Source organism: Opisthocomus hoazin, chromosome 5 (genome assembly GCF_030867145.1).
Source record: "Opisthocomus hoazin isolate bOpiHoa1 chromosome 5, bOpiHoa1.hap1, whole genome shotgun sequence".
NCBI lineage: Eukaryota > Metazoa > Chordata > Aves > Opisthocomiformes > Opisthocomidae > Opisthocomus > Opisthocomus hoazin.
Genome location: NC_134418.1, coordinates 1,911,457 through 1,932,665, shown reverse-complemented (window position 1 = coordinate 1,932,665; position 21,209 = coordinate 1,911,457). Strand labels below are relative to the sequence as shown.

Below are 21,209 nucleotides of genomic sequence, written 5' to 3'. Positions count from 1 at the left end.
GGGACAACCCTTCTTGCATTGCTTTGCCCTTATTCCGTGTAAATCTCCTCTTTGCACCTTTTCTGTTTTCCTTCTGAGCTGCCCTCCAAGACACCCAGGCTTCATTTTGCTCAGAGCAGCTGCAGGCGTTGCTGTTTCAGTCAGCTGCGTTGCATTTGAAAAATAAACGAGGAAATCCCCATCTTGGGCTGTGTCAGACCAATTATCGTAATAAAGATGAAAGATAAAAATGCCCTTTGGGGAGGAGGTGATGCAGCTTCTCTCCTGAATCCGATAAACGTGCTTCTGTGTTACCCTCAGTGGAGGGCTCAGCTCTGAGAGCAGAAGAACCTGGGCGTCCCAAAGGGCTTTGCAAACTCCACGTGGTGCTGTGCAGACAAATTGGTGCCCTAGAGGACAAATCCACGACCTGCCCCTGTGAAAAGCAGACAGTGAAGGGTTTTCCCTTGTAGGTGATGGCCAATCCTTGTTTTGCCCTTGTCCAGAGGTTCTTCTGTTGGAGACTGAGCATTTCAAAAGCCTGGTTAGGTGGTGAGGGTGAGAATCCCCTCGGGAGCGAGCGGCCGCATCCTGTCTGTGAGAAGAACGAGAAAAGAGACGCTCGGAGAGCGGCTGGGGAAGAGATGAGTAAAACAGGAAGGGGAAATCATTTTTGGAATTCGCAGGAGGTGCTACGAGGCTGGTACTTTGATGGCTTTGGTTTTGCTGCTTGCTCGCTTGAGATTCGGCCGGGGAACGCTGCTGCTGCGCGACGGAACAGCCCGGAGCTGCCCGACCCCCCTGTTCCGGCCACGCTCCGCAGCGCTCGGCGAGCTCCCCGCTTACCGGAGCAGGCTCCGTCGCGATGGTCGTGACAAGTGCGGCGCAGCTCACACCCTCTCTACTCCATCTCTTTACTGCTCGTATAGTGAACCTTCTCTTTTGTTTTTCTTCCTTTCCAAAGTTGATAATAGCAATGGAAGAGCTGAAGCAGTGCCGGCTACAACAGAGAAATATTTCCGCGACGGTCGATAAGCTGACGCTGTGTCTTCCTGGTGAGGAATCTGAAATTGCTCTGAATTTGTACAGCTGTTTATTTTAATTCTTATCTCCCTGCTTTGTGTCTTGTATCTCAAGGCTTGTGTGTTTTCCTTCTCTTTCCAGTCCTGGAGATGTACAGCAAGCTGCGAGAGCAAATGAAATCTAAAAGGTAAATTTTATATAGACCGGGGTTTATATTAGAAGAGTTGAAAAGCACCTGTTTGGTGCTGGGGAAATGGAAGAGGTGCTTAAAGCTTAGGATGTCAAAATCAGCCTCGCCAAGTTGGCTGACCCGGTTTCTGGCTGGTGCCTGCGCGGTCCGGCTCAGCCTCCTGCGGGGCAGCCGGGAGCCCGGGTTGCGGCGGGTTGTGTTTTGGTTCCAGTTGGGCTTTTCACAGAATCCCAGCGTGGTCGGGGTTGGCAGGGACCTCTGTGGGTCACCCAGCCCAACCCCCTGCCCAAGCAGGGTCACCCAGAGCAGGCTGCACAGCACCGCGGCCAGGCGGGGCTGGAATATCTCCAGAGAAGGAGACTCCACAGCCTCCCTGGGCAGCCTGGGCCAGGGCTCCGTCACCCTCAGAGGGAAGAAGTTCTTCCTCATCTTCAGCTGCAGCTTCCTCTGCTCCAGTTTGTGCCCATTGCCCCTTGTCCTGTCGCTGGGCACCACTGGAAAGAGTCTGGCCCCGTCCTCCTGACCCCCACCCTGCAGATATTTAGAGGCATTTCGAAGGTCCCCTCGCAGCCTTCTCTTCTCCAGGCTGAACAAGCCCGGCTCCCTCAGCCTCTCCTCGGAGCAGAGATGCTCCAGTCCCCTCCTCATCCTCGTAGCCCTGCCCTGGACTCTCCAGTAGCTCCCTTTTTTCCTCACTCTCTCTGTTACGTTATGGTGGGTGTTCACTTTTTTCCCCATGGAAGCTCACTGTGGTGACGTACGCGGCCAACGCGTCGCTCGGTGCTGGCGCGTTACTGACTGAATTTCACTCCGTGGATGTCACCACGCAAAACCCGACAGAACCCGAGAGGACCCGACGAACGCGAGTGGAAGCCAGAGACCTGAGAAAGGTTGCGTGGGGTGGTGGGAGACGGTGAGGAGCCGTAGGGCTTATTTTGCCGTAGAAATAATGATCTGGAAGAGCGAGCTGAACTAAAAGGGCTCTGTGGCTCGGAAATCGTGAGCTGTCAGTGCAGGATTTCTCTCACCCTGCATCAGTTGTGAGGCTGCAGGACGAAACTCTGGTCCGGGATATCTGGGGGACGGTTTGCTGAAGCAGCGTGGGACGTCGGAGCCGCGTCGTAGCCCCCGGGGGTGGCAAATCGGCCAAAGAGCAGCTGCTGGAGGGGGGGCAGCTGCGAACACGGCCGGCTCCGGCTGAACGCCGCGCAGGGCAAGCCCTCGGATCCCACGCCGGCTTTGCGCCCGCCATCCATCACAGAAACACGACGGGAGAAACCAGATGCTTCAAACAAGGCGAGAACTAATTGGATGGGTGTATTTTTTACGCTTCCCCTCCTGCCTCCGCTGATCTCTGTGCTCCTTGGAGCCTTGGGTGAGCAGATAAGCCTGAAAGCTGGGCTGGCCGGAGGAGTTACAGGTTTTTTAATATATATATATCTATGTAGTTATTCACAAAGCTGGCTCCCTCCTTCTCCAGATGGCTCGGTACAGAGTAGGGCAGCGCACAGTTTGCCCGGCTGTTTTTAGTCTGTTTAGGGAACAGCGAGGGGCTCACCCGCTGACAGATGTGGGTGGGGAGCTGGAGCTGATCGCAGCGCCGTGAACGTCTGAAGGAATCCGCGTGCCGCTCGGTTCCCTCGCTCTGGGAAGTGTTTCCAGGCTCTGCTTCTGCAAATTGCAGCTCGCTTTTTTTTTTTCTCCCCTCTTTGGATTGGTTCGTTTTGAAACAAATAGAAGTTGAAAGCCACATTTAAGGAAAATCTGAACCCTTGGGTTTTTTTTCCCCCCTCCTCCTTCTTCCTTTGTCTGGTTTTGATGGCTTCATTCACCGAACGCAGCACAGCATATGAAATATTTTTGTGTCTGCACGTGGTCTTGCTTATATATCGTTTCACGATGGCCAGCAAAGGGGTTGGTTACCAGCGTGAGTCTTGGATTTGGGGGGCACAGTCTCGGAGGAGTAACAGGTTTTGCATTCTGGCTGAATAAACCCAGCTCTCCCAAGGTAGCCAAGACGAGTTATGGGCCATTTGCGGCGTGAGGTTCTTAAACCAGACACGAGGAAGAACTTCTTCCCTCTGAGGGTGCCGGAGCCCTGGCCCAGGCTGCCCAGGGAGGCTGTGGAGTCTCCTTCTCTGGAGATATTCCAGCCCCGCCTGGCCGCGGTGCTGTGCAGCCTGCTCTGGGTGACCCTGCTTGGGCAGGGGGTTGGGCTGGGTGACCCACAGAGGTCCCTGCCAACCCCTGCCATGCTGGGATTCTGTGACTCTGTGAAGTGCCAAGTCTGTGGCTGTTAACTGGAGGTGGAAGTGGGGAACGAAGCATGGTCTGAACCCAGAGGATCGACAGTCAGCAGCGAGAAGAGGTGGAGACAGAGGTTTCATCTGCTGTTGTATGGAATTTAGGGAAGGGACAGAAAGAGCTTTCCTCCAGCGGCTGGGGCGTGTGTGGCTGCTTGTTGGGAAGTGAGGAGGAATAACCCTCTGCCTTCAGAGATCCCCCCTGGTTCTGCAGGGCTTCAGAGGGAGCTGTCTTTTTATACCACTTGTGGCCATGAAATCATGGAATCACAGAGTGGTCGGGGTTGGAAGGGCCCTCTGTGGGTCCCCCAGCCCAACCCCTTGCCCAAGCAGGGTCACCCACAGCAGGCTGCACAGCACCGCGGCCAGGCGGGGCTGGAATATCTCCAGAGAAGGAGACTCCACAGCCTCCCTGGGCAGCCTGGGCCAGGGCTCCATCACCCTCAGAGGGAAGAAGTTCTTCCTCATCTTCAGCTGGAACTTCCTCTGCTTCAGTTTGTGCCCGTTGCCCCTTGTCCTGGCGCTGGGCACCACTGGAAAGAGTCTGGCCCCGTCCTCCTGACCCCCACCCTGCAGATATTTAGAGGCATTTCGAAGGTCCCCTCTCAGCCTTCTCTTCTCCAGGCTGAACAAGCCCAGCTCCCTCAGCCTCTCCTCGTAGGAGAGATGCTCCAGTCCCCTCCTCATCCTCGTAGCCCTCCGCTGGACTCTCTCCAGTAGCTCCTCATCTTTCTTGAACTGGGGAGCCCAGAAGTGGACACAGGACTCCAGATGGGGCCTCCCCAGGGCAGAGCAGAGGGGGAGGAGAACCTCCCTCGCCCTGCTGCCCACACTCCTCTTGATGCACCCCAGGATCCCATTGGCCTTCTTGGCACCCAGGGCACGCTGCTGGCTCATGGTCACCCTGTCGTCCCCCAGCACTCCCAGTCCCTCTCCGCAGAGCTGCTCTCCAGCAGGTCCGCCCCAGGCCTGTACTGGTGCCTGGGGCTGTTCCTCCCCAGGGGCAGGACCCTGCCCTTGCCCTTGTTGAACCTAGTTGCCCTTGTTGAACCTAACCAGTCCAGGATCTCCACAGAAGAAGAACAGGTATCTGTTCTAGCAGCAGATATTGGTTATTAACACGTGTGAGACACGGTTTATCGGTCTACGCTGTGTTACGGTACATTCCCATCTCCATGGTTCTGTGTTGTAGCACCTCACTGTTAGGGGCTGTGAACCTGACAGCCCCACTGAGGTGAGTCTGCAGCATCCCTAGGTCCCAGCAGGAGCAAGGTGCTCCCAGCCAGCCCCCACGCAGCACCCAGTAAAAGGCGCTGCACTCGCAAACCCTGCTGGCCTCATCCCGTCCCCGCGTCTGGCCGGTCGGGATGAAGGTGATGTGTTTGTCCTGTGCTGCGTGGTACGGTGGCCCAGATAGCTTCACTAGGGTGGGAGCTGATGGTGGTCACTTGTGACCCAGCTGGTCCTTGTCTGGACATCAAAGCTCTTGAGGAAGGAGCTGCTGCGTGCCTTGATGTTCCTCTACTGCTCTGTTTCAGAAGGAAAACGGTGCTTTTATGGTTACCTGGATGCTAAGGTCTATGTTCTTTTGAACCTTCTGAGATATATTGAATTATTTCCAGTTAATGCACATTTTGGAGGGGAAGTGGGATGGGAACAGCCGTTCTTCTTGCCGCATCTGCCTTGCTTGCTTTCCCCAGACACTACCCTGCGCTGAAGACCCTGGAGCACCTTGAGCACACGTACCTGCCCCAAGTGAGCCACTACCGCTTCTGCAAGATCATGGTGGATAATATTCCAAAGCTGCGTGAGGAGATCAAAGAAGTGTCCATGTCAGACCTCAAGGATTTCCTGGAGAGTATCCGTAAGCACTCGGACAAGATCGGAGAGACGGCGATGAAACAGGTAGGACGTCTTCTGTGTGCACAGTGGTGGATGTTCTTTGGGAAGAGGAGGACGCTTCACAGATGCTTTAAACCAAGTTCTACTTGTCCAACCCCAAGGCAGTGAATGTAGTTTTAAATATTGAAGTAATTTTGTTACCGGGTGGAGCAGTGATTCTTCGTTCTGTGGTTGCTACTGGAGTTTATCTGCTGATTTTCATACCTCTGAAAAGTGGTGGACCATTTCTGTTGTCATCTGCTCCTGCTGTAGGCTCTGGCTAGCTGGAGCCTGGGAGGTGCGGTCGGGGCATGACTCGTGTTTTCCGCTTAGCAGGACAGGGGCATTCGTGCTGCTGTGCCTGGTGGCACCATGAAGACCTGGAGACACCAGTGCTGATTTCCCAGGTGCGGGAACCCCAGGGACATCTTCCACCAGCCCAGGTTGCTCAGAGCTCCATCCACGCACTGACCGCTGCTGGATTTCTTTTGCCTCTTAAACTGATTTTCGAATACTGGGTAAACTTTGTGGTTTCCTTGTGTTTGCCTGGCAGTTGATGTCTGTAAAAGATGAACCTGATTAATTGAGCATCCCCATGGGTGGATTGAAATGGAATTGCCTGTTCCCACCCTGCTTTAATGTTCTAGTTTTGAATTTCCAATACAGTTTTTTCTGATCACGGCTAGGGAGCGTTGCTCGCAGTGGCTCTGAAGAAGAGCTTTGCTGCTCTGATGAAGTTCAGATCCACAGGTAACGAAATGTTACCTCTCGTGAGCAGGAAACCGCTTCCTCTGATGGTGATCGGTGGGTGGAACTTGCTGATTTATGGGAAGGTCTCTCCCTGTAACTTTTCACAAGGTGATGAAGCTGCGCTGTTGTGTTTGTGGCTAGAGGCACAGGCGAGTTCAATATTCTGTCCTGTAAACACCATCCCTCTGTAAAATGATCTAGCTTGAGGATTTCTATTAATTGATTAATTTGCAGAATATCCGCTGCCTTACTGTCTGCTCAACCCCTTTCTGGTGCTTTCGGAAAACGAGCGAAGCCGTACACCATGTGACAGGGCTGTGGGGAGACGCTGTGCTGCGTCGGAGAGTTCCCCAAGCTGTGCTGCTTGTTCTTGTGGGGGATCAATCCAGTCTTTCTGAGGGTGCAGAAGACCCGCCGCGACCTGGGCGTCCTGTTGGGGAGTCAGATGTGCGCGGTGGCGGCGTCTGGGAAGGCTCCGTCTGTCGCTGTGCTGAGTTTACCTGGTATGGCAGTTTCTAGAACAGTAATTTTTTACAAAAAATACTCTATTTTTCTTTATTACAGCAGCCACGCTTTGTAAAAGAATTCTTTCTGTGGCTGGAAAGGAATAAGAGTTTTATTTGTCTTTTGATGCCCAGCTAATGCAGCAAACATGATACTTCAAATAAATAAATAACTTCTTTATATCCTGCTAAGGATATTTATCAATTATAGAGATGTAAGAGGGTGTGGATGTTGTGTCCTCTTCTTGTAGCTTCCCGGTCTGACGTTGTGGTACTGGGAGGGGTGTTTGAACCCCCTGGCACCGTGGCGGTTGCCGTGCCGGGTGGGCAGAGACGGGCACGTCCAGCCACGTGTCCTTGGCTGCTGAGCTCTGCTAATTCTCCATCTCTTGCTCTAAAGAATCACAGAATGGTCGGGGTTGGCAGGGCCCTCTGGGGGTCACCCAGCCCAACCCCCTGCCCAAGCAGGGTCACCCAGAGCAGGCTGCACAGCACCGCGGCCAGGCGGGGCTGGAATATCTCCAGAGAAGGAGACTCCACAGCCTCCCTGGGCAGCCTGGGTCAGGGCTCCGTCACCCTCAGAGGGAAGAAGTTCTTCCTCATCTTCAGCTGGAGCTTCCTCTGCTCCAGTTTGTGCCCGTTGCCCCTTGTCCTGTCGCTGGGCACCACTGGAAAGAGTCTGGCCCCGTCCTCCTGACCCCCACCCTGCAGATATTTGTAAGCATATATTAGGTCCCCTCTCAGCCTTCTCTTCTCCAGGCTGAACAAGCCCAGCTCCCTCAGCCTCTCTTCGTAGCAGAGATGCTCCAGTCCCCTCCTCATCCTCGTAGCCCTCTGCTGGACTCTCTCCAGTAGCTCCTCATCTTTCTTGAAGTGGGGAGCCCAGAACTGGACACAGGATTCCAGATGGGACCTCCCCAGGGCAGAGCAGAGGGGAAGGAGAACCTCCCTCGCCCTGCTGCCCACACTCCTCCTAATGCATCCCAGAAAGAAATCTGATTTTTTACAGGAAAATTCAGAAAGTTGCACAGGCCCATAGTGGCCTCTGTGTTTCTGCTATGGGCGCTCTCCTGGTGTTTTGCTCACCGCTTCTGAGCCTTCCTCCTCTTCGCAAGATTTCTCACTTGCATAGGCAGGAGAGGTGCTGGGGGATTGGAGGGCTCCTGCGCTACCCAGATGCAAGAACTGGAGCCCAGTGAGCAAAGCCGTCAGCGACCAGGCTTGGAAGGAGTGGGGGAAAGTCGGGTCTTCATCCTGTGGTTGATAGACCTGTGGAGCTCCTCATGCATGCTTCTCCACATCTTCAAGGACAGAGTGGTCAACTGCTTTTACCAGGTTCCCCGTGGGTTGCTCAAGAAGCGCCTGAGCTGACAACGGGGAGAAGCTGGGAGAAGAACTTTATTTGCTCACCCTGTTCTCATCCTCACGTGGTGGTTGATTTTGCGATTCTGGATTATCTGAGCTCCTGCTGTGAGCCAGCAAGCAGCCACGCACCTGAATGAAACCTCCAAAGAGTGTGTTCTTCCTTCCCTCCTTCCTTCCCTCCCTGCCTCCTTCCTTCCCAGAACATCTCCCACTTCTTTTTCCTCTCTGTTCATTACACTCTTTCTCTGCTCTTCACCTTTTGTCCCTTCGTATTTATTTCCACTGCGAATGTTTTGAGCTTCCCTGACATCCGTGCTGTGTTCTTCAGCTCCAGACAGCCTCTCAACCAGCGCTTCGGTCCCTGCTTTGACCTGGGCCAAGCACTCTGCCCTGCTCCTTTTGATATTTTTCTACCTTACACGCTTGCAGAAGTTCTTCATTCTTGGCCACCTTCTGCTTGGTTCCAGCCATTTTGGACTTTAAGGTTTGCTAAATTGAGTGCTGGGCAGTGGTAAATTTTTCTTTTCCCTGTTGGTGTTGCCAGCGTCTCTCGTACGGGTGCAGCAGAGCTTCGGCATCTGGATGTATAGAATCACAGATTGGTTTGGGTTGGAAGGGACCTCCAAGATCACCTGCTTCCAACCCCCCTGCCATGAGCAGGGACATCTTCCACCAGCCCAGGGTGCTCAGAGCTCCATCCAACCTGGCCTTGAACCCTGCCAGGGAGGGGGCAGCCACAGCTTCTCTGGGCAGCCTGGGCCAGGGTTTCACCACCCTCAGGGTGAAGAATTTCTTCCTAATCTCTAATCTAAATCTGCTCTCTTTTAGTTTAGAGCCGCCCCCCCTTGTCCTATCACTGCACACCCTTGTGCAAAGCCCCTCTCCATCCTTCCTGTCGGCCCCTTCAGGCACTGGCAGCTGCTCTGAGGTCCCCCCGGAGCCTTCTCTTCTCCAGGCTGAACAGTCCCAGCTCCCTCAGCCTGTCCTCGGAGGAGAGGTGCTCCAGCCCTCGGATCATCTCCGTGGCCTCCTCTGGCCCCGCTCCAACCCATCCATGTCCTTCCTATGTTGGGGGCTCCAGAGCTGGACACAGGACTCCAGGTGGGGTCTGAGGAGAGCGGAGTCAAGGGGCAGAATCCCCTCCCTGGCCCTGCTGCCCACGCTGCTCTTGATGCAGCCCAGGGTACGGGTGGCTTTCTGGGCTGCCAGCGCACATTGCTGGCTCATGTTGAGCTTCTCATCCACCAGTACCCCCAAGTCCTTCTCCTCAGGGCTGCTCTCGAGCCACTCTCTGCCCAGCCTGTGCTTGTGTTTGGGGCTGCCCCGACCCACGTGCAGGACCTTGCACTTGGCCTTGTTGAACCTCATGCGGTTCACGCAGGCCCACCTCTGCAGCCTGTCCAGGTCCTTCTGGACTCCATCCCTTCCCTCCAGCGTGTCACCCACACCGCACACCTTGGTGTCGTCGGCAAAGGTGCCGAGGGTTCCAGCGGTGAAGATGTCCCGCTCCCGCGCGGCGGCTCGGCCAAGGAAGCTCCACTTGCCGCTTCCAGTCGGAGACATGGAGTCGGGATCGCCGCCGGAATCGGAGCAATCTGCCAGGTTTGCCGACGGGCCGCTTCCCCACCGAGAAGCCGTGAGGAGCTGAGGCTCTCGGAGCCTCCCGTCACGTGGGGTCACCTCACGTCGTCCTGCGGAGAGCGAAGGGTTTGCGCTGCCGGAATTCCCAGTGTCGCTGCTTGCATTGGCTGGGTCAAGAAAGCCAATGGGATCCTGGGGTGCATCAAGAAGAGTGTGGCCAGCAGGACGAGGGAGGTTCTCCTGCCCCTCTACACTGCCCTGGTGAGGCCTCATCTGGAGTCCTGTGTCCAGTTCTGGGCTCCCCAGTTCAAGAAAGATGAGGAGCTACTGGAGAGAGTCCAGCGGAGGGCTACGAGGATGAGGAGGGGACTGGAGCATCTCCCCTACGAGGAGAGGTTGAGGGAACTGGGCTTGTTCAGCCTGAAGAAGAGAAGGCTGAGAGGGGACCTTATAAATGCCTACAAATATCTGAAGGGTGGGTGTCAGGAGGATGGGGCCAAGCTCTTTTCAGTGGTGCCCGGTGACAGGACAAGGGGCAATGGGCACAAACTGAAGCAGAAGAAGCTCCAGCTGAAGATGAGGAAGAACTTCTTCCCTCTGAGGGTGATGGAGCCCTGGCCCAGGCTGCCCAGGGAGGTTGTGGAGTCTCCATCTCTGGAGATATTCCAGCCCCACCTGGCCGCGGTGCTGTGCAGCCTGCTCTGGGTGACCCTGCTTGGGCAGGGGGTTGGACTGGGTGACCCCAGAGGTCCCTTCCAACCCCGACCATTCTGTGATTCTGTGATTTTCCCTCGGGCTGTTGGCCGTGATTGATGGCCGCTCTGGAGCGGAGCGGAGCTGGCAGGAGGCCGGGGAGAGCCGGGGAGCGGCGACTGGCGGCCCAATGCATTCGGTTTAAATTAGCATCGTATAAATTCTTTTAAAATTGTTTAATTTCACCAGCGGGAATGGAAGGGGGCTCGATACAATGGGGAGAGGAAGCCGTGTTTTCGTAACGTTACAAATCTGAGGCCGACGATGACAAGAGCTGAAAATTTCATTTTGTGATAATCAGAAGGATCTGCCTTGGAGCGCTCGGAGCCGTTGCTGCGTTTCTGGCCGGCAGTCAAGGATGCGGGGAGCTCGCCGGCCCCTCTCCTGCCGAGGAACCCGTGGTGGGGTGAAGTCGAGTGAGACGCACCCGGGGTCAGCCCACGCGGGGACCGGAGGGAGCTCGCACCGCGCCGAGAAACCTCATCGCCTCGCCGTACGAGTGATGAGCCCTCGTTGACTCCTCTCCTTGTGGGTGGTGGATTTTCTTTTTTAAAATCTGAATTTTATTACCTGTGCTTCTGGGGGGAATTTGCTGCATTCCAAGTGTTGTTCGGAATTGCACGGCGCCTGAGCAGAGGAAAGCAGCTCTGCGCGTTTGAACTCCTCTTGGACTTCGGCCCTGTCAACCTGCGCGTGCGTCTTGTTTTTGTTGCGGAGTTATTTTTTTTTTTAAAGAAAGATCTGAGTTCTGGGCTTGCCAGGAATGGATTACAGCTTATTAACACTTGCTGATACCCGGTGTGTGGTTTTATTATATAGCTTAGTGGCTGAAACAAGCACGGCGCGTGGAGGAGGTGTCAGGAGCAGGGACCAGACTCTTTCCAGTGGTGCCCAGTGACAGGACAAGGGGCAATGGGCACAAACTGAAGCAGAGGAAGCTCCAGCTGAAGATGAGGAAGAACTTCTTCCCTCTGAGGGTGACGGAGCCCTGGCCCAGGCTGCCCAGGGAGGCTGTGGAGTCTCCTTCTCTGGAGATATTCCAGACCCACCTGGACAAGGTGCTGTGCAGCCTGCTCTGGGTGACCCTGCTTGGGCAGGGGGTTGGGCTGGGTGACCCACAGAGGTCCCTTCCAACCCCTGCCATGCTGGGATTCTGGGATTCTGTGATGACCAGGCCATGCTCAGGCTGTTGAGCACCCGGCTGTGTGCTTCAATTTTTTCGGTATGTCTGGATTGAAATTTAATTCTGACCTTGTGTTCCCCGGATTTATGATGATTGCTTTGGGGGTGCAGGTTTCCCTGCATAGTTTGCTCTACGCTACTGGTTTTTCTTACAGCTGTAACCAAATCTCAGGGTGTCTCTCTCCTGGGAATGCAGAGGAGTAGCTACGTGTTGGTGAGGACTCCGGAGCGTTGGTTGTTTTTTAATACTTTTTAAAGTAATTTTGAATCCGTTGGTATTGTAATAAAAATGCTACCCTGTAATTTTTGAAAGATGAAATCGAAAGCTTACATTTTTTCAAGAAGCTGGCTGATGTGCAGGCTGCCCTGGCCGCTTCTCTGCACAATGGCCATGGAAAAACTGGGTGCCGTTGGCTTGCCGGCCCATGGAGCTGTTTCCTTGGCTCCCTGCAAGAGCAGTTTCAAACACTTCACTTGGTTTTTGGGTCCCAGAACAATGTTTTGTAAGAGCAGCTCTCGTCCTGCCCAGCAGTGCTCGGTGGGCATCTCTGCCCCTCTCCGCGAGGCCGATCCTGTTGCCCTCTGGTTCAGCATCGCTGTGAGTGACCTGGATGAGGGCATTGAGTGCTCCCTCAGTTTGCAGATGACACCAAGCTGGGTGGAAGGGTCGTTCTGCTTGAGGGTAGTCAGGCTCTGCAGAGGGGTCTGGACAGGCTGGATCGATGGACCGAGGTCAACTGTGTGAGGTTCAACAAGGTCAAGTGCCGTGTCCTGCCCTTGGGTCACACCAACCCCACACAACGCTCCAGGCTTGGGAAGGAGTGGCTGGAGAGCTGCCCAGGGGAAAAGGACCTGGGGGTGCTGGTCGACATCCAGCTGAACATGAGCCAGCAGTGTGCCCAGGTGGCCAAGAAGGCCAGCGGCATCCTGGCTTGGATCAGGAACAGTGTGGCCAGCAGGAGTAGGGAGAGGATCGGGCCCCTGTACTGGGCACTGGTGAGGCCGCACCTCGAGCGCTGTGTTCAGTTCTGGGCCCCTCACTCCAAGAAGGACATGGAGGGACTGGAGCGTGTCCAGAGAAGGGCAGTGAGGCTGGGGAGGGGTCTGGAGAACAAGTCCCATGAGGAGCAGCTGATGGAGCTGGGGCTGTTCAGTCTGGAGAAGAGGAGGCTGAGGGGAGACCTTCTCGCTCTCTACAACTGCCTGACAGGAGGGTGCAGTGAGGGGGGGTTGGTCTCTTCTCCCAAGTAACCAGGGATAGGATGAGCGGCGATGGCCTTAAGTTGCACCAGGGGAGGTTCAAAATGGATATTAGGAGAAATTTCTTTCCTGAAAGAGTGGTCAGGCCTTGGACCAGGCTGCCCAGGGAGGTGGTGGAGTCCCCATCCCTGGAGGTGTTCAAAAACCGTGTGGATGTGGCCCTTGGGGACATGGTTTAGCAGACGTGGTGGGGTTGGGTTGACGGTTGGGCTTGATGATCTTGGAGTTCTTTTCCAACCTGAATGATCTTATGGTTCTTTCAGGATTTCTCTAGAAAGGTGATGGTAGTGATGGGGTTATGTGGGCAATGGAGAGTTAAGGTGTCCACGATTCCTGGCCGTGCGGGACAGCGGGCGGACACGACGCCGCGTCGGGCTGACGCCGTGTGCCCCAGCAGCACACGAGGAACGCGGGGACGTGTTAGGGCGTCTGCAGAATCGTGGTGGTGTTGGGAAATCCCATCCCCTCCCCGTGCTTCATTTTAATTTCCAACACGTGCACGACACGCTCAGCCGCGAGGTCCTCCTCGGTCTCCGGGTACTGCCCGGTGGCCTTTCGATGGCCTGGAAAAAAAGCTTAAAAATGCAGCTTGCGTCATGTTCTTCATTATCCCCATCCCAGCCATCTTGAAACTTTATGTGATCCTCTGCAGTGCGTATGGAAAATGGTTTTGCTTTGTACAAGTATTTTACAGTAAATGAGATTTTTACTGCCTTTCTCTGGACGTGCCGTGAGGGAACGTCGTTCGGCCGGGTGCCGGTGCTCCAGCAGCCGTCGATGCTCTCCAGAGCTCACGGCAGCCCTGTGTGAGACTTCATCTCCCCTGGCACGTGGGCTGGATCCACCGGTGCCAAGTCCGGGCTTACGTGTGTATTGATCCGTGAAGCTGTGGAACCTGATGAGGTTCAACCAGGGCAAGGGCAGGGTCCTGCCCCTGGGGAGGAACAACCCCAGGCACCAGGACAGGCTGGGGCTGAGCTGCTGGAGAGCAGCTCTGCGGAGAGGGACTGGGAGTGCTGGGGGACGACAGGGTGACCACGAGCCAGCAGCGTGCCCTGGGTGCCAAGAAGGCCAATGGGATCCTGGGGTGCATCAAGAGGAGTGTGGGCAGCAGGGCGAGGGAGGTTCTCCTCCCCCTCTGCTCTGCCCTGGTGAGGCCCCATCTGGAGTCCTGTGTCCAGTTCTGGGCTCCCCAGTTCAAGAAAGATGAGGAGCTACTGGAGAGAGTCCAGCGGAGGGCTACGAGGATGAGGAGGGGACTGGAGCATCTCTCCTACGAGGAGAGGCTGAGGGAGCTGGGCTTGTTCAGCCTGGAGAAGAGAAGGCTGAGAGGGGACCTTCGAAATGCCTCTAAATATCTGCAGGGTGGGGGTCAGGAGGACGGGGCCAGACTCTTTCCAGTGGTGCCCAGCGACAGGACAAGGGGCAATGGGCACAAACTGAAGCAGAGGAAGCTCCAGCTGAAGATGAGGAAGAACTTCTTCCCTCTGAGGGTGACGCAGCCCTGGCCCAGGCTGCCCAGGGAGGCTGTGGAGTCTCCTTCTCTGGAGATATTCCAGCCCCGCCTGGACGCGGTGCTGTGCAGCCTGCTCTGGGTGACCCTGCTTGGGCAGGGGGCTGGGCTGGGGGACCCACAGAGGGCCCTGCCAACCCCCACCATGCTGTGATTCTGTGTGGGGCTTGGAAGATCCCTGCTCCGTGGGGGACGTGTTTTAACGACATGCCCCAGGACGCCCGAAAGCACCCTGCGACCTGAACTTGCCGACGGTTTCAGTGGTGTCTGTTGTTCGAGAGGTTTTTCTTTGACAAGCACACAAACTAAAAATAAAGCTGTTTATTAGAAGCGAGGAGATTTTATCGGCTTGGCTGCAGGCAGGAGAGCCTTCTGAACAGGGCAGGCTGGCAGTGGTGATTTCCACAGCAGAGTGGGGATGAGGGGATGGTGTTTTCCCCTCCTGGGCAGACTTGTAAAGCAAAACCTGATTTTCTAGTAAAATTCAGTAACGAGGCCTCCTTAATCTTTGATAGCGCTGCTAGTCTGCTTGTTATATTAAATTATTATGAAAGGAAACATAGCTGCTGGGGCTGTGGAGAGGAGAAGTCTGACGGGCTCAGCTTGCAGGCGTGTGGGGAGGAGGCTCCCAAACCCGGCTGGGTGCTGCGTCGCGGCGGGGAGACGACGAGCGGCCTCTGGTTATGGGAGAGAGGTGTCCCTGGGAGAGCTGCGTGAGCTGGGAAATGCCTGCGGGTGCCTCGGGAGCAATGTTTGTTGTCTTGTCATGTGCTGGCACCCGGCCTCTTCCCCTCGACCGAGACAGAGATGGAGAGGTCGTGGTGGCTCCTGTTGGTGGCTTCTCCTCCGCACCCTTGGTGTAACCTCTGTGAAAGCTCGCTTGAGAAAACTGGTAAAAATATGTTTGTTTTCCACTGGATTAAAATCACAGAATCACAGAATGGTAGGGGTTGGCAGGGACCTCTGTGGGTCACCCAGTCCAACCCTCCTGCCCAAGCAGGGTCACCTATAGCAGGCTGTAGAGGACCTTGTCCAGGTGGGTCTTGAAGATCTCCAGAGAAGGAGACTCCACAGCCTCCCTGGGCAGCCTGGGCCAGGGCTCCGTCACCCTCAGAGGGAAGAAGTTCTTCCTCATCTTCAGCTGGAGCTTCCTCTGCTTCAGTTTGTGCCCGTTGCCCCTTGTCCTGTCGCTGGGCACCACTGAAAATAGCTTGGCCCCATCCTCCTGACCCCCACCCTGCAGATATTTGTAAGCATATTCCTTACATTTACCTTTAACCCTCCCTCTTCCCACATCGCGTCATTTGAGTGCGAATGTGCTCATTATCATGAAAGAACTTTTTCTTCCGACGTTTCCTGGCTTTCTGGGGAAGGTTGCTCTGTTTAGTTACGAGGAATTCTGTGCCTTTAAGTCTGCATTGAAAAATTATACTCCATAGGAACTTTATTAATACATGGATATTCCTCTAAATTCTTTTTATGACCTCAAAAATGAAACTGCTAAATCATGGGCCTTTTTGATTTCAGCGTGTGTCTGACTAACGGCCGCAGGGACTGCGGTATCCCCGGTAGCGTATCCCGCGTGTTCCGCGGACGTGGCTGCATCATAAAAATCAAAAGTTTAACTACGGGGCAACCGTATGCTGGGCCAGCTTTTCGTGTGGTTGCCTTTTAGACCTTTTCTAAACACTTGAAATGCGGAGATGTTTCGTGAAATCAACCCTTGGTCTTCCAGCCGTCGTGACAGACAGAATCACAGAATCACAGAATAGTAGGGGTTGGAAGGGACCTCTGTGGGTCATCTAGTCCAACCCCCTGCCCAAGCAGGGTCACCTACAGTAGGCTGTAGAGGACCTTGTTCAGCCGGGTCTGGAATATCTCCAGAGAAGGAGAATCCACAACCTCCCTGGGCAGCCTGGGCCAGGGCTCTGTCACCCTCAGAGGGAAGAAGTTCTTCCTCATCTTCAGCTGGAGCTTCCTCTGCTTCAGTTTGTGCCCGTTGCCCCTTGTCCTGTCGCTGGGCACCACTGGAAAGAGTCTGGCCCCGTCCTCCTGACCCCCCTCCTGCAGATATTTAGAGGCATTTCGAAGGTCCCCTCTCAGCCTTCTCTTCTCCAGGCTGAACAAGCCCAGCTCCCTCAGCCTCTCCTCGTAGGGGAGATGCTCCAGTCCCCTCCTCATCCTCGCACCCTTCCGCTGGACTCTCTCCAGTAGCTCCTCATCTTTCTTGAACTGGGGAGCCCAGCACTGGACACAGGACTGCAGATGGGGCCTCCCCAGGGCAGAGCAGAGGGGAAGGAGAACCTCCCTCGCCCTGCTGCCCACACTCCTCTTGATGCACCCCAGGATCCCACTGCCCTTCTTGGCACCCAGGGCACGCTGAGCAGTGTATGTTGTGCTGTGAGGTTTTTCCTACCAGCTCTTCGAATCAGTACCACTGCCCATTTAGTCTGAATGTCTGCTTTCTATCCAGGTGAGCAAGATTTCATATTTATTAATTGCAAGAAGGACGAGGCCTCTTGCAGCCAGTGGCCGGGTGCACAGAACAGCCCCTTAGGGGAACATCTTCGCCCGTAATTCCTAGGGAGCTTTTGAAAGAGCAGCGCTCGGTGCTGAGCTGGTGGCTGCGGCTGACGCACGAGCCACGGGGACTCTGCTCCGTTCCTGCAGTTTTTTGCTTGTTACCGTTGGAGAATCTGGGGATGGATCCTGTGAGACGATGTCAGGGCGCGGGGGGCTCGGGTCTCTGGGTTGCTCATGAGGTAAAAACGGGGTTGTGTTAGCGGGGAGGTGTTTTTGCCAGCAGAGTATCGTGGTTTCGCTGTCGGGGAGAGGACGGCGAGCTGCGCCGCGCAGCGTGCCCTTGGCGTGACACAGCCGACAGATTGCAAACGGGTGCATGCAGAAACCACCAAGTGAAATCCTTCAGCAACCCAAGACTTCCTTACTTCTTTTTTTTTTTTCTTTCTTTTATCTTTTTTTTTTGAAAAACCAAGTTCTGCTGACAGGCTCGGGTCATTTAAGCTCTCGACATATTCTTCTAATTCGCATATATCGCAAATTCAGAACAGCTTTCATCTGTGGGTAAAAAGGCACTGAAGTTACTCCAGGACAGCTTTGTTTCCCTTCCCATCCTCGGAGCTGGCCGGGTTCCCGGGGCTGGACAGGGAGGGGACATCTGGGACACTTCGCTGCCTGCAGTTGACTTCAGAGTCTCCGTCCTCTGCGGTCTGAGCCCGGTTCGTCGCTGCGACCGCACAGTCCGATAGTGGCACTGCTGGAGGGCTTCAGAGGCTTGGTTTTGGTGAGGAACCAAAGTCCTTCTTGGGTAAGAGAGGAATACCCTCCGCAGCAGGAGAAGTTGAAATATAGAACGGCTTCAGCCCTGCAGGTGAAATACTTGTCCTTTGTGCTGGATCATCCCAAGGAGTGAAGGTAGAGGTTGCCCTGTCTCGGCGGGGTGGATCCCACAAGGCTGGCATCTGGTGACACAGAGCTGGGAGGAGTGGTGGGTACACCGGCAGGCTGGGCTGCATCCAGCGAGACCTGGACAGGCTGGAGAGTTGGGCAGAGAGGAACCTGATGAGGTTCAACAAGGCAAGGGCAGGGTCCTGCACCTGGGGAGGAACAACCCAGGCACCAGACAGGCTGGGGTGGACCTGCTGGAGAGCAGCTCTGCGGAGAGGGACTGGGAGTGCTGGGGACGACAGGGTGACCATGAGCCAGCAGCGTGCCCTGGGTGCCAGAAGCCAATGGGATCCTGGGGTGCATGAGGAGGAGTGTGGGCAGCAGGGCGAGGGAGGTTCTCCTCCCCTCTGCTCTGCCCTGGGGAGGCCCATCTGGAGTCCTGTGTCCAGTTCTGGGCTCCCCAGTCAAGAAGATGAGGAGCTACTGGAGAGAGTCCAGCGGAGGGCTGCGAGGATGAGGAGGGGACTGGAGCATCTCTGCTACGAGGAAAGGCTGAGGGAGCTGGCTGTTTCAGCTGGAGAAGAGAAATCTGCGAGGGGACCTTCGAAATGCCTCTAAATATCTGCAGGGTGGGGGTAGGAGAGACGGGGCCAGACTCTTTGCAGTGGTGCCAGTGACAGGGCAAGGGGCAACGGGCACAAACTGAAGCGAGGAAGCTCCAGCTGAAGATGAGGAAGAACTTCTTCCTCTGAGGGTGACGGAGCCTGGCCAGGCTGCCCAGGAGGCTGTGGAGTCTCCCTTCACCACTGCCCTGGCAGCCTGGTCCAAGGCCCGACACTCTTCCAGTAAGAAATTTCTCCTAATATCCAATCTGAACCTCCCCTGACGCAACTTGCAGGCCATCGCTCTCGTCCTATCGCTGGTTACCTGGAGAAGAGACCAACCCCCCTCACTCCACTCTCCTTTCAGGCAGTTGTAGAGAGCGAGAAGGTCTCCTCTCAGCCTCCTCTTCTCCAGACTAAACAGCCCAGCTCCCTCAGTGGAAATCAAATCTTGTGATGATCTGTGGGTGGGATCTGGACTCAATGTGGACATCACATGGTGGCTGTTAGATGCACTGGGTGGTTTGAGTAGCTGGGGTGGTGGGAGACCTCTGGGCCCTGCGTAACTCGGAGACTGTGGCTTGTTGGCCATCTCAACGGAGAGCTGGCACGGTATCCCGGCAGCATGCAGTGAATCTTGCTGTGCGGTGTTGGTTTTGAGCTATTTTCCTTGTGAAGTTGTAACGTGCACCAGGGTTAAGGAAGAGGGAAAAAAACCACTAACTTGTTCCTTTTTGTGGATTCGAAGCCAGAACGGCAGAGGAAGTGAGTGTTCCGTGCGCTGAGCACCCCCTTTCTGGAAGCCCAGCTCTTGCCCGTGCCTCTGTTCCTCTGAGGCCTTTCAGCTCATGCTGCCGCTGGTAGGAGAGGTAGAACGGGTTTCTGCCCTTGCTAGGATGAGGGTAGAAGATGGGCTGAGATCTCGCAGGAGTAGGTGTTCAAAAAACACTGAAAGAGCAGTCCAGCGTTGGACCAGGCTGCCCAGGCGGTGTGGAGTCGCCATCCCTGGAGGGGTTCAAACACCGTGTAGCTGTGGCACTTGGGGACACGTTTAGCAGGCGTGGTGGGGTTGCAGTGGTGGTTGGACTGGATGAGCTGAGAGGTGTTTCCCAACCTCGGCGATTCCGTGGTTCTGAGTAGGAAACCACAGTAGCAGCAGTTTAGCGTGGAAGAGCAATGGGTAAATTCTTTGGCTTTAGCAATTGCTTTAATATGGAGAAGGCAGCGCCTTGCCTCCCTCTGTGTCTGGTTAACATCCAGGCTCTGCAGGAGCTGCAGGGGGTGGTTGGCTTTGTCTGCAGGTTCAGCTGCTCCAGTGCCACCGGTTTGCTTGGATCCCAGAATCCCAGAATGCTGGGGCTGGAAGGGACCTCTGGGGGTCACCCAGCCCAACCCCCTGCCCAAGCAGGGTCACCCACAGCAGGCTGCACAGCACCGCGGCCAGGCGGGGCTGGAATATCTCACGAGAAGGAGACTCCACAGCCTCCTGGGCAGCCCTGGGCCAGGGCTCCGGCACCCCTCAGAGGGAAGAAGTTCTTCCTCATCTTCAGCTGGAGCTTCCTCGGCTTCAGTTTGTGCCGTTGCCCTTGTCCTGTTGCTGGGCACCGCTGGAAGAGTCTGGCCCCTTCCTCCTGACCCCCACCCTGCAGATATTTAGAGGCATTTCGAAGGACCCTCTCAGCCTTCTCTTCTCCAGGCTGAACAAGCCCAGCTCCCTCAGCCTCTCCTCGTAGGAGAGATGCTCAGTCCCCTCCTCATCCTCGTAGCCCTCTCTGGACCCTCTCAGGATCAGGAAGACCTACGTGACTCGGCGTTCCTCTGGAGCATTCCCCTTCGCCTGACACAGCGTGGAATGAGCAAGTGGGAGCATCGTGGCGTCCACTGGTGGCCGTGGCTGGGGCCGGCTGCTCCACCACCGTGGGCATCGGGCATGGGGGTTCATGTCCCTCTCCCAGCAGGGACCTGCTGCCTGATGGTGGGGCTGCAGGGAGGGAGCGACGAGGAGGTGTCCACGTGTAGGCTCGGTTGTAAGGAGGTCTTCTCCACGATTACTGGTGGAGGGCAGGACATCCTTCGTTGCTTTGACCCCGATAGAACCGTTTGGAGACCGCTGCCGCGGAGAGCCGAAACCTCTGGTCTGCCTGTCCTTCTTCCACCCAGATCTGTGGAAATCCTGATCGATGCTCGCTGTTCTTGTGTTTCCTGATCCTGAACGACCTTCTTCACGCTTTGCTGGTGGCAGCTGAGCGAGCTGGGTGCGTGCCGTCCGTCACAGCTCGGGAGGGGGAACCCGGTGGGTCTGGGCTTCCAGATGGGAGCTCTGATGGGAGCTGGTGGGTCTGGGCTTCGGGACGGGACCTCTGCCGGAGCTGTGGGGTCTGGGCTTCCAGACGCTCTGATGGAGCTGGTGGGGTCTGGGCTTCGGGACGGGGACCTCTGCCCGGAGCTGGTGGGGTCTGGGCTTCGGAACGAGGAGCTCTGCCGGAGCTGGTGGGGTCTGGCTTCGGGACGGGGACCTCTGCCAGGAGCTGGTGGGTCTGGGCTTCGAGATGAGGAGCTCTGATGGGAGCTGGTGGTCTGGGCTTCGGGACGGGGAGCTCTGATGGGAGCCGGTGGGTCTGGGCTTCGAGACGGGAGCTCTGATGGGAGCTGGTGGGTCTGGCTTCAAGCTGGGGAGTTCTAATGGAGCCGGTGGGTCTGGGCTTCCAGACGGGAGCTCTGATGGGAGCTGTGGGGTCTGGGCTTCGAGACGGGGAGCTCTGATGGAGCTGGTGGGGTCTGGCTTCAAGACGGGGAGCTCTGCGGGAACCGGTGGGGTCTGGGCTTCCAGACGAGGAGCTCTGATGGAGCTGGTGGGTCTTGGCTTCCAGACGAGGGAGCTCTGATGGGAGCCGGTGGGGTCTGGGCTTCGGGACA

The 21,209-nt window shown here is 55.9% G+C and overlaps 1 protein-coding gene across 5 annotated transcripts in view; it reads left to right on the top strand.

Moving 5' to 3' along the window:
• EXOC6B (exocyst complex component 6B) overlaps window positions 1-21,209 on the top strand; it is a 368,403-nt gene that overhangs the window by 65,342 nt on the left and 281,852 nt on the right. For all 5 annotated transcript variants that reach the window (XM_075420231.1, XM_075420229.1, XM_075420230.1 and 2 more), the window contains exons 4-6: window positions 944-1,034; window positions 1,144-1,189; window positions 5,196-5,400. In XM_075420231.1, coding sequence (XP_075276346.1) covers window positions 944-1,034; window positions 1,144-1,189; window positions 5,196-5,400 — 342 coding nt within the window. The remainder of the gene's footprint in view (window positions 1-943; window positions 1,035-1,143; window positions 1,190-5,195; window positions 5,401-21,209) is intronic.